This window comes from Bemisia tabaci, chromosome 5 (genome assembly GCF_918797505.1).
Source record: "Bemisia tabaci chromosome 5, PGI_BMITA_v3".
Classification (NCBI taxonomy): Eukaryota; Metazoa; Arthropoda; class Insecta; order Hemiptera; family Aleyrodidae; genus Bemisia; species Bemisia tabaci.
The window spans coordinates 35678130-35691152 of NC_092797.1; the positions used below are offsets into that span (position 1 = coordinate 35678130).

The window sequence follows — 13023 nt, forward strand, 5'->3', positions numbered from 1 at the left end:
TGTTTGTCAAATTTTGAGGTCAATTATATTTAATTGTAATTTATACTTTCTTTTTTTCCCCTTCATTTTATTTTTCGTATCGAGGAGTCGAGGTTTTGTTGATTTCTTCGGATTTCGATTACTGTAACTTCTCTTCTATTCGGCCGATTTTTATGAATGAGGTCTCTTTTTATTTGTGTTTTAACGGAGAGTAAGGAAAAAATTGCTAAATACATGCGAAACAATTTTTTTTGAAAATTGGATGAATCCTAGCGTGACGGTGAAATGGTTAATGAAGCGTGAGTAATTGGGGTACGGGTATCGGCCGCGTTGGGACCCAAGGCCCATTGTTCTTCGTGACGCCGACGCAGTGATCAGGAGCGTGGGGACGAGAGGGCTTAGTGGACTCCTGTATGAGCCACGTTTAGCAAATGGTCTAATGAGTCTCGAGGCTCATCACAGATTGCACTTACCACTATCCTGGTGGCCCCGGCTATCAGAGCAAGGAGTACCAACTTTTGAAAAGGATAACAGTGTTGTGGAGATATGTCAAAGCAACGTTGTGAACAAAACGGAGTGAGTGAAATTCTCATTCAAGGAGTGCCGAACTGGTCAGCCATCCTCGAATCAGTTCGCTTGCTTCCGCTTATATATGCATATTTTAAATCAGCGCGCCCCATTCTAAGGTTTTTTTAAAAAAAACCAAGAAACGTAGACTCTTGGTATTCATTACACATAAACTAGCGAGCCCCAGAATGAGAAACAAATTTTAATCATTATTATTGACGGATTAGTAAACTTTTTACACGCTTTGGAAAATCTCAGAAGTTCGCGGTAGTCACTTTTCGGTAAGGAACTAGGGGACTCGGTTATTGTATCGAGGGGGGGGGGGGGGGGGTCGAAACGATCGCAAAGGCGGTATACTACGTATACGCGCCAAAAAAAAAAAAAAAAAAAAAAAAAAAAAAAAAAAAAAAAAAATTGCCGTAGGTACGGAGTTACATCAGATATACTAAGTTGCATCAGTTTTCTTCGTTCCCTCTCAAAGAAAAGTGATTTCCGAGTGGTGTTTTTCAGAGTTCAAGACAGTTTTTTAGCCGCTGCATAGACCTCTCGCATCTCATTTAACGGCCGTTTCGACTGGGATATTTTTTGTTCAAGGAAGAGACTGCACAGAAAATTCAAAGTGACAAAAGCTATCAAAAAATTTGGCCCTTAATTACAAGTGCCATGCAGCTGCGAAGTTCCAAATAGGTGCGATGGGGTGAGTGCACAAGTGATGTGTGATGCGAGAAGAGTGCTCTTGTGCGGCCAACCGAAAAACATGTGCCGTTTGAGAAGAAAGTGGCGCCGCCTCACGCCTCGTGAGAAAATGATTCGCTTGAGATGATCCCCTGCGTTGTCAGATACATCGAAGATAATTTTCAATCTAGCAGTGCAGGACGAGGTCTTTAAAACCTCTGCACCTGGCAGAATGATATTAGCTTACCTCTACAATACTAGACCCCAAAGGTTAACATCTACGTAGGAGATCTTACTAGAAAGTCATCGTCCAAGACATCCAAAATCGCAAATTTTTGAAAGTGCAAGGTTGGGTTAAGTTAGGCTGATTTCCAAGTTTGCGCCAATTTGCGCTGTAGGTTTGCATATTTTTGAGCTTTCGGGACTTTGCGCTTTAAGATGGTATCCGTCATAGTGTCCTGCGGGCTGATTATTGAAATTGATAGACACAGCGATAGATAGAGAAGATATAGGGCCGATGATGCGATACTATTGGTAGAAAGGGTTGGTTACAATGGACAAAGTTGGTAAGTGATAGAGTAACTAACGGCATCCGACAAGAGACCTTTAATCAGTCCATCATTTTCTCCCTTAGTCTACACTGGAAAAAGAAACACATTGGATCTAGAGTCCAGACTCTTAAAAATATCGACAAGAAAAAATACTCTTGATTCAATCGGATTTTTGCTTAAATCATGAACCAAGCCTCTTAATTTGCGCGGATTTCCTTTTGATTTAAGCAAAAATCTGATTGAATCAAGAGTATTTTTTCTTGTCAATGTTTTCAAGAGTCTGGACTCTAGATCCAATGTATTTTTTTTTTCCAGTGTATAACAACCACCCGCTTCAACCAATAAGATTGCTCCATATTCTCCATGTCTTCTTTGTCTAACGCCATGGCTATCAATTTCAATAATCAGCCGGCAGGTTTGCGAAAACAATCGTATTGACGAAACCACCGCTCCACGATAGCGGGAAACGTAAGCTCTGGTTTTTATGGACATTCTTGGCTGGAAAACAAGCATCCAGCGTTCTCTAATTCCCGCACTTTCGTTGACCAAATGGCACGCGGAAGGAGGCGAGAAAAGTATTATCCAGTCTTAAAGTCGAGTGTAGACGCGCAAGGCGCGTAATTATTAACAAAACGCAGGTCCATTTATTATAATTTCGCTTGCACCGCGGGTCCGCGAAGCCATCAGCGGTGCAGAGTTGGCCGCTGCGTGGCGTCGCGGCCGTCATCAATCTTAAACTATTACACAGATACAACTCGCGTAATTATTGTCATCGCTCGCCCTCTGCCCTCTACTCATCCCCCCCTCCCGCCCCCTCCTGCTCTCGTGTCCCCAAGTTCTCATGCACCATGTGAAGCTATCCGATCCTCCCCATCCGCGCTCTGACTTGGACCGAGGAGGAGTCTATTCATGTGAAACTCAAGAGTCGAGTCCTTCCCTAGATGGACGCGATTCAATCAAGTAAATCACATCCAATGACTTGTTTGCCTCACACCAAGATTCCTCAGGATCATTTGTTATAATTACGGATAGCAGGGCGCCAATTTTAAAAGACCGTCCTTACGTAAACCATCTATGTATAGAGGTGTGACTTCGTCTTTTCCGCTCGAAAGAACGTAACTGCATCACAGTGCTGTTTTTCCCCTCGCATATTTTATTTTAACCAGAAGAATCTTGGGCATTTCTAATTCAAAATTTCACTAATTTTTCTTTTGATCCCATGCAAAAATTAGAACAATTTTGGAAGAAAATTGCACAGGCTTATTCCTGTAAAGAATTGTATTGGTTTGGTTAATTTTGCAACTTCGGAATAATACCGAGGAAGAGTACTGATTGATACCTCATTCTTCGCATGGACGATCCACTTTATGTCCCTGTGCCCCCTCTGTGCCCAACCCGGACCACTTTTGAAGTATCCCCTCAATAGCCACAGCTTTTGCTTTCCTTGCAGTGGAGCGCTAGTGTCGCTGTTCCGACTGTCTCAACAAATCAGTGCTAAGTACTAGGCAACATGTCGGCTAGTACTAGGTCGGCCTCCTACGGTGTAGGGGTTGTAGCGCTTGCTCTATGATCGGGAGGTCCCGGGTTCGATTCCCGGCCAGGCGACCCGAGCTTGATGGTCTCAAACAATGGTTGCCTGGGACTGGTTCAGTAGGGACGGAGGGGGGGGATGGGACTTAAAGCGTGGGATTAGCCCTTGAGGGCTATTTGAAGTAGTAAAAAAAAAAAAAAAAAAAAAAAAAAAAAAAAAAAAAAAACACATACTGAAATTAACTCTCTGGAGGACAATAAAGGGCCCTCCGTGCTTCTGTATGTGTGGGACAAGGATCCAATCAGTGCGTTTCGCATTTTGTCGTTTCCTTCTTATTAAACTCGCTGGTTTTTAATTAGTATTTGAAAATCGCAATTAAAAGGTCAGGGTTTTTAACTGAAAAATTGGTTTAAATTTCTGTTAACCTCCGAAAAAGATGGAATTGACTGAAAATTACAAGCAATAACAGATCGATAGGCACGGTGTTCAAAACGCCCATCCTTCCTCCTGGAGAAGTGAAAGGACCAAGAGGATCCAACCTAAAGTGTGATTTGCTAGCTTTTGTTTTACGCATTTGTGGAAACGCTGAGGGTAGACTATTTTTCCTCGGATGATAAATTTTCCAGACAGGAGGAAGTGATAAGACAACAAGACGCATACAAACGCAATATGGAACAAAAACGCAGCTCATAACTCGCTCTAATTTTAACCGAGCGCTACGCATGAAAAATCAGAAGCGCCAAGTTGACGCCTGCTTAGTGGGGAAGGTTGAATATTCTCGACAGCACAAGGTTGTCAAACGGATGAGATTTTTTCACCCCAGTATGACAGACTCGGATCGTAGGGCTCTAGGATACTTTTGAAATCGGAAGCAGAAGAAAATGAAATAACAATCAGGAGAAGAGGAAAAAAGGAAAGAATAAGAGGAGTACGGAGAAGTGTAAAAGAGGAGATTAAAAGGAAAATAGAGAAAGAGAAGGAGGCAAGAAGATGAAGATGAAGAGGAATATAGAAAAGAAGGCGAAGAGAAACAAGAAGAATTTTTTTTTTCAAATGTCTCCCTCTTCCTCGTCTTTTCCTTATTCCTCAGCGTCCATTTTCTAATGTGTCCTTTGTCTCCTCGTGGTGTGTGTTAGAAGTCCTTAGTTATCGCACTTATACCACGGAAGAAGAAGTGTTAGTGGTTATCCGCTGAGATTGTGATACTTCCCCAATTTGTCGGATGATACGGGCGTTTCCAATAAGTTAGGTCACCACCCAAATGTTGCGGAACTAACTCAACTTGAGTTTTCGCACTACCGCAATTAAATGGAAATGCTCAAGTTGGGTCTCAACCCCTTTACCTCTTTTTTTCCGTCGCGGTTTCTCTAACTCATCATTTAGTTATTATGTCGGATTTAACAATGATCGAGAACTCTCCAGGGAAAGCTCCGGGCATTTCCGGTTAAAAATCTACTTTCCCGGGAACTTTGGGTAGGAAAACTCTCACACATGCACATTAACACTGTAATTACTCACATTTTAAAGAGCCACCGGAAACCTCCCCTTCCTGTCACCGTGCCTCGCCGGGAAACTTGGTTCCCTAGTTACACGGAGAAAAAAACTTCGTGCGTGGGACCCGAAGTTTAGGTTATATGGATCTTTGAATTTTTCGGATTGAGCATCTGAACACTTTAGGTCCAGCTGCTGAGGTTTGAATCACACATCTGAAACTTCAGTTCTTACATCATCTGAAGTACTTCAGATGTGAGAACCGAAGTTTTTCGGATGTGAAAACCGAAGTACTTCAGATGTAAGAACTGAAGTTTCAGATGTGTGATCCAAACCTCAGCAGCTGGACCTAAAGTGTTCAGATGCTCAATCCGAAAACTTCAGAGATCAATATGACCTAAACTTCGGGTCCCACGCACAAAGTTTTTTTCTCCGTGTATGACCCCACGAACTTAATCCAGTGGAATGATAGGAAGATCCGAGTCGGCGAGACAGGGGTGAAAAAAAAGGGGGCTCGGGAAGACGCGAAGACAAGTCGGAGGATTGACGTTGAGGAATTGGCATCGGGGCTTCGGGGGCTTTCGGAGGATCCGAAGCCAGCCGGGAGCCGGGAGCGTGACAATAATAAATCTTCAAAGTGAGATATCAGCCAGCGCGCGGGGGGCGGGGGGGGGGGGGCGGCGCTGCTCCCAGTTCGGGGGAGACTATTCAAGATAGGCTACTTAATTACACACAGGTAGACGAGACGGGAGCATAAGGCTGTCGACATATTTGGCTTGGGCTCAACAATGCTCAAATTTTGAAAGATGCGAGTACAATGCTCACACAATCTCCTATTTGGAAATTGTCCATTACGAGTCCGGGCCGGGCTACCGTCCCCGCCGCCGCCGGGCTCGGCTTATGGACGGATCTAAATCAAAAGGGACTGTATCCGCCGTGACACGAACGCTGTCATGCGTGGATTCTTACTGATCCCAGGGCTCATGTCGGGATGGATGTGGCGCCTTTTGATTTAAATTCGTCCAAATGTGGCATACCGGCCCCCGCCGACCGGCCGACCCGACTCGAGTCCCCGAAGTAGAACTAAAAGCTCCCCATCGTCTTCACTCCAGATTCCGCACGGCTTCATCTCGGTCCCTTTGCAATGCTCGTTTGTAGAAATTGCCACCATGATCCTGGTTTTATAAGCAGGGTTTTCTATAGTCTGGAAAAATTGGGAAAATCAGGACATCGTCCCCTTCTGGCCAAAGTATCATAACCGCCATGCGAAGTGTAAAAACTTCCGCCGACATTTTATTTTTTTTTTTTACAGAGAAATTGTTTAACGAAGCTGTCCGAAAATTTCACTGAATTTTCTTCGTGAAGCCGATGAAAGTCCGTGAAATTTTCAAACAGATTCAACCCAAAATTTCTCTGTAAAAAAGAATAAAATGGCGGCGGAAATTTTTAAACGCGTCCAATGGAGCTTGTGAGACCTTGGCCAGAAGGTGACAATATGAAATTTGGGGCGATCGATAAAAATTGGAAAAGTTCAGGAGCAGTGCGAAAGCTCTGCAACTTCAGCCAGTATGCATGCTCTGCTGCATGATGCCTTGGTGCAACTATTCGTGTTCCTTGGTTGTGCGCGTTGCATACGCAATAAAATGAAGGCGTTTTGGTGAGCCTGTTCCGTCAGCAGCGCAGTGGTACGGGCAGCACCGCGCATCTTTTAAAATCATTGTCGTGATTTCGCTTCGATCGGAAAGGAATAACTATAAACAGCCGCAAGTATAATTCAACGTGTTTATTGTACATTTTGCTAAAGCAAGTTGTTCCTTCCGAAGCGTGATTCAAAAATCACGATGAGCACATCAGGAAACCCTGAATTTAACTCCCACTGCTTAATCTGCGCATGAAATTCGCGCATTATTTAGCTTTTTGCTGCAAGAAGTGCATTGTGGCTAAGCTCTTTTTTCCTCTTCTCCTCCAAAGAAAACTAAACCTGAAATACTCTTTTAGATTGTAGAAAAATGGATGGTATCACAGAATGGTAAATTAGAGTGTCGCTACTTTTTTTGGATTTAAGTTGGAAAAGCTGGAAATGAGAAAATTCCCAACAATTTCACTCTTCATTGCCATTCTGTACTCATCAGTGTTAAAAATCTACCACAAAAAACCCGTTCCCTCAGATTATTCAATTGACTTTTGAGGTTATATTTACATGTTGAACCAATCGATATCGATACAATCTCGCCTGTTTGATGTATCGAATATGATCTATATTACCACATATTGATCATTTTTCCCACGATACATTTACTGGAGTTTCCAGGTTCTCGGTCGAGGAGTTGGTCTGGATGCCCCTCCACCTGTCTCCTTGCCACCGCTCCGTTTGACGACTCCCCGTGTAGCGTGTAGTCTACTCTGCCGCCTTAAGGAAGAACGTCATATGAGCCTTCAGGCGTTGCCAAATTTCCTTTGATAAAACACGAATTTCCCAGTAAACTTACGAATATTTTCCTTCCGATTTTTCAAGTAATTTTGCTCGCAATTCCACCGAAAAGTCCTAAAAATTTCAAGGGTAAATATTCATGAGTTCCCTCAAAAATGAACATTTTATCGAAGGAAATGTGGCAACGCTTGAATGTTCTTACGGCGTTCTTCCTTAGCACGGCAATACGGCTTTACGGTCGCGGTCGGAATAGACGAAGTTTCTTTTTTTTTGGGAGTCGGCCAAACGACGGTGCAGACGGGGTCAGGCGAGTCAGCGCGATTCATCACCGAGTTACTTTGTTAGCCGGAACAAGGTAACAATGAAATATGCAATTAATTACATTATTTCATAAAGGCATAGCATCCGAGTCATCTGCCCCGCAAGAGTTAATCCGCAAAGCCGCCGGGAGAATTTTACGGTGTTTTCCACGCGAGCACTGACTGGTACTCGTCGTGCCAAAAACATCCGTCGGGTCATCATGCTTCTTTTGCTGTCGAGAATGAGTTTTGACACTGAAAAAAGGGCGATTTGAATTAGTCGAACGTTTTATATCGCCGTGCCAGGGAAAAACAACTCATGAGCATTCGAATGTTGTCAAATCCCTCCCAGCAAAATATTTATTTTTTTTTTAAAAAAATGTGCATACTTTGCTTTGAAAATTTCTAACTCTGAACTGAAAAATTCTCTGAAATATTTAACGAAAACGATTCCGCTAGTTTGCTAGGAAATGTTATCCTATCTAGAGATTTTAAGGAACGTCTGCATGTTTGCATGATGTTTTTCCTTAGCAAGGCGGTATGGAAAATAGATCCAACAGTGAAATGGACTACTAAGCGTGGTAAAATCGTAAGAACCACAAAATGTCCACCCCCCCCCCCCCCTAAATATAACGCAGAACTCGTTCAACATGTTGAACAAGCCCAAAATTAACAAATAAAAAAGAAATTGGTCTTAATGTTTCACTCTATGATAGAAAAAATTAAACTTCCACCCACGGAAAAAACCGAATTGAAAGTCCGTCAAATCAGCAACTAAGAACAAAATGAAACTTTCGACCGACAATATAATCCAAAAAAAGTCAGGGAAAACCTAAAATTTTCTTCCATAATCAGAACTTTTGAAGGGCTTCAATCGTACTCAAATGCAGTATAGACAGAGCGGAATTTTGCAAAAAATCTGTCACTTTAAAAGCAAGCATTTGCATTAGCCACTTCCTTCAATGCCAATCATTCAGTTCGCCTTCCAGCGGGCTGATTATTAAACTTGATAGACAAAGCTATAGACAAAGGAGACATAGGGGGTATGGAGTGATCCTATTGGTTAAAATGTGTGGCTCTTATAGACTGAAGGAGAAAATGATGGACTAGCTGTCGGGTTTCTCGTGAGTTGCCGTTAGTTAGTCTATTACCTACTGCCTTTGTCCATTGCAACCACCCGCTTCCGCCAATAGGTTCCCTCCATATCTCTTTTGTCATCTTTGTCTATAGCTTTGTCTATCAATTTCAATAATAGGCTCGCAGAAAGGCTTTCATGTTTTTACCTAAGATCAAGGAGTTTTAACCTAGGATACGATGTCGTTGACGGTGACTAGACTATGTCACCAGGAGCACAACTTAGTTACGTAATCTCCACTAATACGATCGAAAAAACGTAGGAACATAGTTGAAAACATGCTTCAATCCTCGACGGAAGTTTGACTGTCGGATCCAGGAACTACTTCGAGGGGAGAACATGACGTGGATGACGTGTGAGCGTGGATTGGCGGTGACGTCATATGACGGTCCATTGCCCGGCGCAACGTGAGGAGGACGTGGTGGAGTTGCTCGGAGGAGTGATCAGTGAAGTCGGTGCGAGTGGATGAAGAGGTGAGCGCGAGTCGCGTGGGTCGAGCGAGCTGTTGCCGGACGCCGACGGTGCACATTGGTTCCAGAGCCGATCTAGGCGGCATTAATTCGAAAAAATGACTTTTGGAAAAATTGAAAAATAGTACAACTGGTCGACACTACATACTCTGGAGGGTATTTCGGCCAAATATCATGATGATTGGATGAGTGATAAGGAAATGATAAGCTCCTAAAGGTGAGCGCGCAGGCCGTTCTCTCTGCGGCTGTATCCATTTCCTCATTTATCTCATTCGAGTGATGTTCCTAATAGAGGTTTGTCGCCATTTTGGGCAAAGAAACAAGGTTTTGAAGGTAGAATCCTAATATTCAAGTGAATTTGAAGGTTTACGATGTTTAAATCATAACTTTAGATTAAGTCTATGGCTCTAGATAAACCATTAGACATAGCGCTATTTTACGTTAATTTCGCGTAATTTTCCATATAAATGGCTGAAAACAACTACTTTGCCGGCCTTTGCCGGGTCTCAAACGGCCATTTCTAGTTAGTACTAATCCTAGGCATGATGTAGAGACAAATATCTTTTGCCAGTTTTTGCCTATTTGTGAAATACAGACTTTTAAAGGTCGCCCGCTCAGCCCTCATGAGTACTGTATGTGGGACGTTACGGGTGGGTGATATCGTTCGACCTCTCAGGCAATGTCAAAAAACAACTTCTTTCCATGATATTCATTCAGAAGGAAGTTTATTCAATCGGTTTTCCAAAGAATTACACAAAAATATCACTTCCACGGGCGTGCAAAACTCTGAGGAGATCAAAATTTTTCGTGTTAAAAATGATCTAATACTACTAAAACGGCCAAAAACAACTACTTTGCCGGCCTTTGCCGGGTCTCAAGCGGCCATTTCTAGTTAGTACTAATCCTAGGCATGATGTAGATATAAATATCTTTTGCCAGTTTTTGCCTATTTGTGAAATACAGCCTTTTAAAGGTCGCCCGCTCAGCCCTCATGAGTACTGTATGTGGGACGTTACGGGTGGGCGATATCGTTCGACCACTCAGGCAATGTCAAAAAACTACTTCTTTCCATGATATTCATTCAGAAGGAAGTTTATTCAATCGGTTTTCCAAAGAATTACCCAAAAATATCATTTCCATGGGCGTGCAAAACTCTGAGGAGATCAAAATTTTTCGTGTTAAAAATGATCTAATACTACTAAAACGGCCAAAAACAACTACTTTGCCGGCCTTTGCCGGGTCTCAAGCGGCCATTTCTAGTTAGTACTAATCCTAGTCATGATGTAGAGACAAATATCTTTTGCCAGTTTTTGCCTATTTGTGAAATACAGCCTTTTAAAGTCGCCTGCTCAGCCCTCATGAGTATTGGATGTGGCTCGCGTGACGGGTGGGTGATATCGTTCGACCTCTCAGGCAATGTCAAAAAACTATTTCTCTTATGATATTCATCCAAAGGAAGTTTATTTAATCGGTTTTCCAAAGAATTACCCAAAAATATCATTTCCATGGGCGTGCAAAACTCTGAGGAGATCAAAATTTTTCGTGTTAAAAATGATCTACTACTACCAAAACGGCCCAAAACAACTAGGTACTTTGCCGGGTCTCAAGTGGCCATTTCTAGTTAGTACTAAGTAATCCTATGCATGGTACAGAGACAAATATCTTTTGCCATTTGAAGCGAAAAAAATACATTACAACATTTTAAATTTAAGGTTGCTCTGGAATTAAAAAATCAACAGGCATTGCAGTTTCGTGAATTTTTTCCTGCTCACTGGTCGAAATGGTTTGATAGGGGCGACACCCTTTTATTGAATTTTTATACTGCCATTTCTGAAACTGCAACCAGAAGTAGATTCCAAAAACAGATCGTGCTGACTGGATGCTTCGTGAAGTTATTCAATGTAACAACACCCCCCCCCCCCCTCTTCAACAAAAATATCACCAGGGTCATACCAGGGTCTAAATATTAGTAAAATAGTAGATCGCTCTTGATGACTATAATCATTAAATTTGTCAAGATTATCATAGTTCAAGCACAGAGCCACGTTGTCAAATTATTAATCCCGTGTTGAGTGCGAATTTGCTATTTTACGCACATTTACCATATTATGGTTAACGATAGGGTCAAATCGACTTTAAATTCGTGATCAGCGACCCAAAAAACACATAGAAGCATATGTTGCACGCTGGTAAGGGTGATATTCTAATTAATGCCGCCTAGATCGGGCTCTGGAACCAATGTGCGGTGTAGCGGGCGGGCGGGCCGGGGCCGCCGGGCGCGCGACCCGGCGTGGGATTCGCGTCCATTAATCAACCGGCGAGAACCCGCGCCTGCAAATTGTCGTCCTCTTCCTCGAATATTCGGCACGTTGGGGCGGGTCGGGTGGGTCCTCCCTCAACTCTAGTCTGATAAGCCCAATTCACATACTATCAAACTTTTCATCAAACTGTTGGATGAAAAGTTGGATAGTGTGATACTGACAAGAGAAAAGGACAATTAGATGAAAAATTGAATGGAAACTTGAATGTGACGTCACATTTAACTTTTCGTTCAATTTTTCATCCAATTGGCGGCGCCAATTGCGTGGAAAGTTGAACGAAAAGTTGGAACGAAATCTTCTGACCGACATGAGCCGAAGCTGTATCTTCGCGAACCGCAGGCTGATGACGATATCCCATTGCAACGGTAATTGAATCAAATTTTTTAGCGTCAAACTTTCAATCCAACTTTTCTTTCAAAACTATGTCGGATGACAAGTTTGATAGTGTGAATTGGGCTATAGATTCGGATCCCTTAGAGGATTCTCAAGGTATATCAGATGAGGATATACTAGAAGTCGGAAGAGGGAAAAAAGGGATTCTTTCCTCCTCTGTTTTCTGATTCTTCTTTTTTTTCTGATTCGTTCTTCTTATTTTTCTGATTCTTTCTTCTTCTTTTTCTGATTCTTTCTTCATCTTTCTTCCTCTTCTTCTTCTTTTTCTTCTTCCTTATTATTTCATTTTTTCTTCTGCTTCCTCTTCTCTTCTTCCTGTTCTCCATATTCCTCCTCTTGATTCGGCTTTGATTGTCTTCGTCTTTTCGGCTCTCTTCGATGCCTTGCGACTTTGGTTAAGATTATGTTAAAGCTTGCGAACTTTTCTTTGAATTATCTCATCGTTCTAATGTCTGAATTTTTCTTCCTTAATTAAAAGCTATTCAATTACCAAAAAACAATTTTTATCGCAAGACCCCGCTGACGGTGAGGCGCACTCTTAATTCTTTCGTATTACAGTTATTATTGTCTTCTCGGTGTTTATTTTCTTTTTCTGTAGACACGTGAATTTTCCGTTGCTTTAAGATGTTATGTAGCGAACTAATAGTTGCTCTTTATATTTTTGTTGCAGAGAATAGTGACGGCGACCATTCTCTGTCCTGGGACATCCCCTTGGATCAGGACCTTCTGGATACGCTAGCAGCTATCTACCCTGAGTGGTTTAAGGACGTCCAAGGGATGGCGCAGCGGAACCCCGCTGCTCCGGTCAGAGGCCCTGTTGTCCCTATTCCACGCTCTCCGCCAAAAGCTGAAGTAGACTACTCACCCTTAAGAAAATCAATGGATAAGAACAAAGAATGTAAGTCAAGTTACTTGTCTTTCTCTCTCTTTTATCTCAAAGAAAAAATTCGAATGCAGAATTTCTATGTATGTGTTGTCGACTATCCTATTGTTATGAATTCCTCTCCAAAGCCGATCGGAAGGGGCGTGGTGTATGTGTTGAAGGCAATCAGTCAAATTAGGCATTTTATCAAATGCCTAGGCAAATAGTCAAATTTTGAGATTTTTGTAAATCTATGGCGAGGAGTTACGAATTTTCAGTATTTTAAGGAAAATTTCTCATCAAATCGGCGAACTCTCG

At 42.4% G+C, this 13023-nt stretch overlaps 1 protein-coding gene across 3 annotated transcripts in view; it reads left to right on the forward strand.

The window, feature by feature from the left end:
- Positions 1 to 13023, forward strand: part of LOC109040804 (Myocardin-related transcription factor) — a 158972-nt gene that overhangs the window by 103615 nt on the left and 42334 nt on the right. For all 3 annotated transcript variants that reach the window (XM_019056876.2, XM_019056875.2, XM_019056877.2), the window contains one exon: positions 12514 to 12741. In XM_019056876.2, the coding sequence (XP_018912421.2) occupies positions 12621 to 12741 (121 nt within the window). In that variant the 5' untranslated portion in view covers positions 12514 to 12620. The remainder of the gene's footprint in view (positions 1 to 12513; positions 12742 to 13023) is intronic.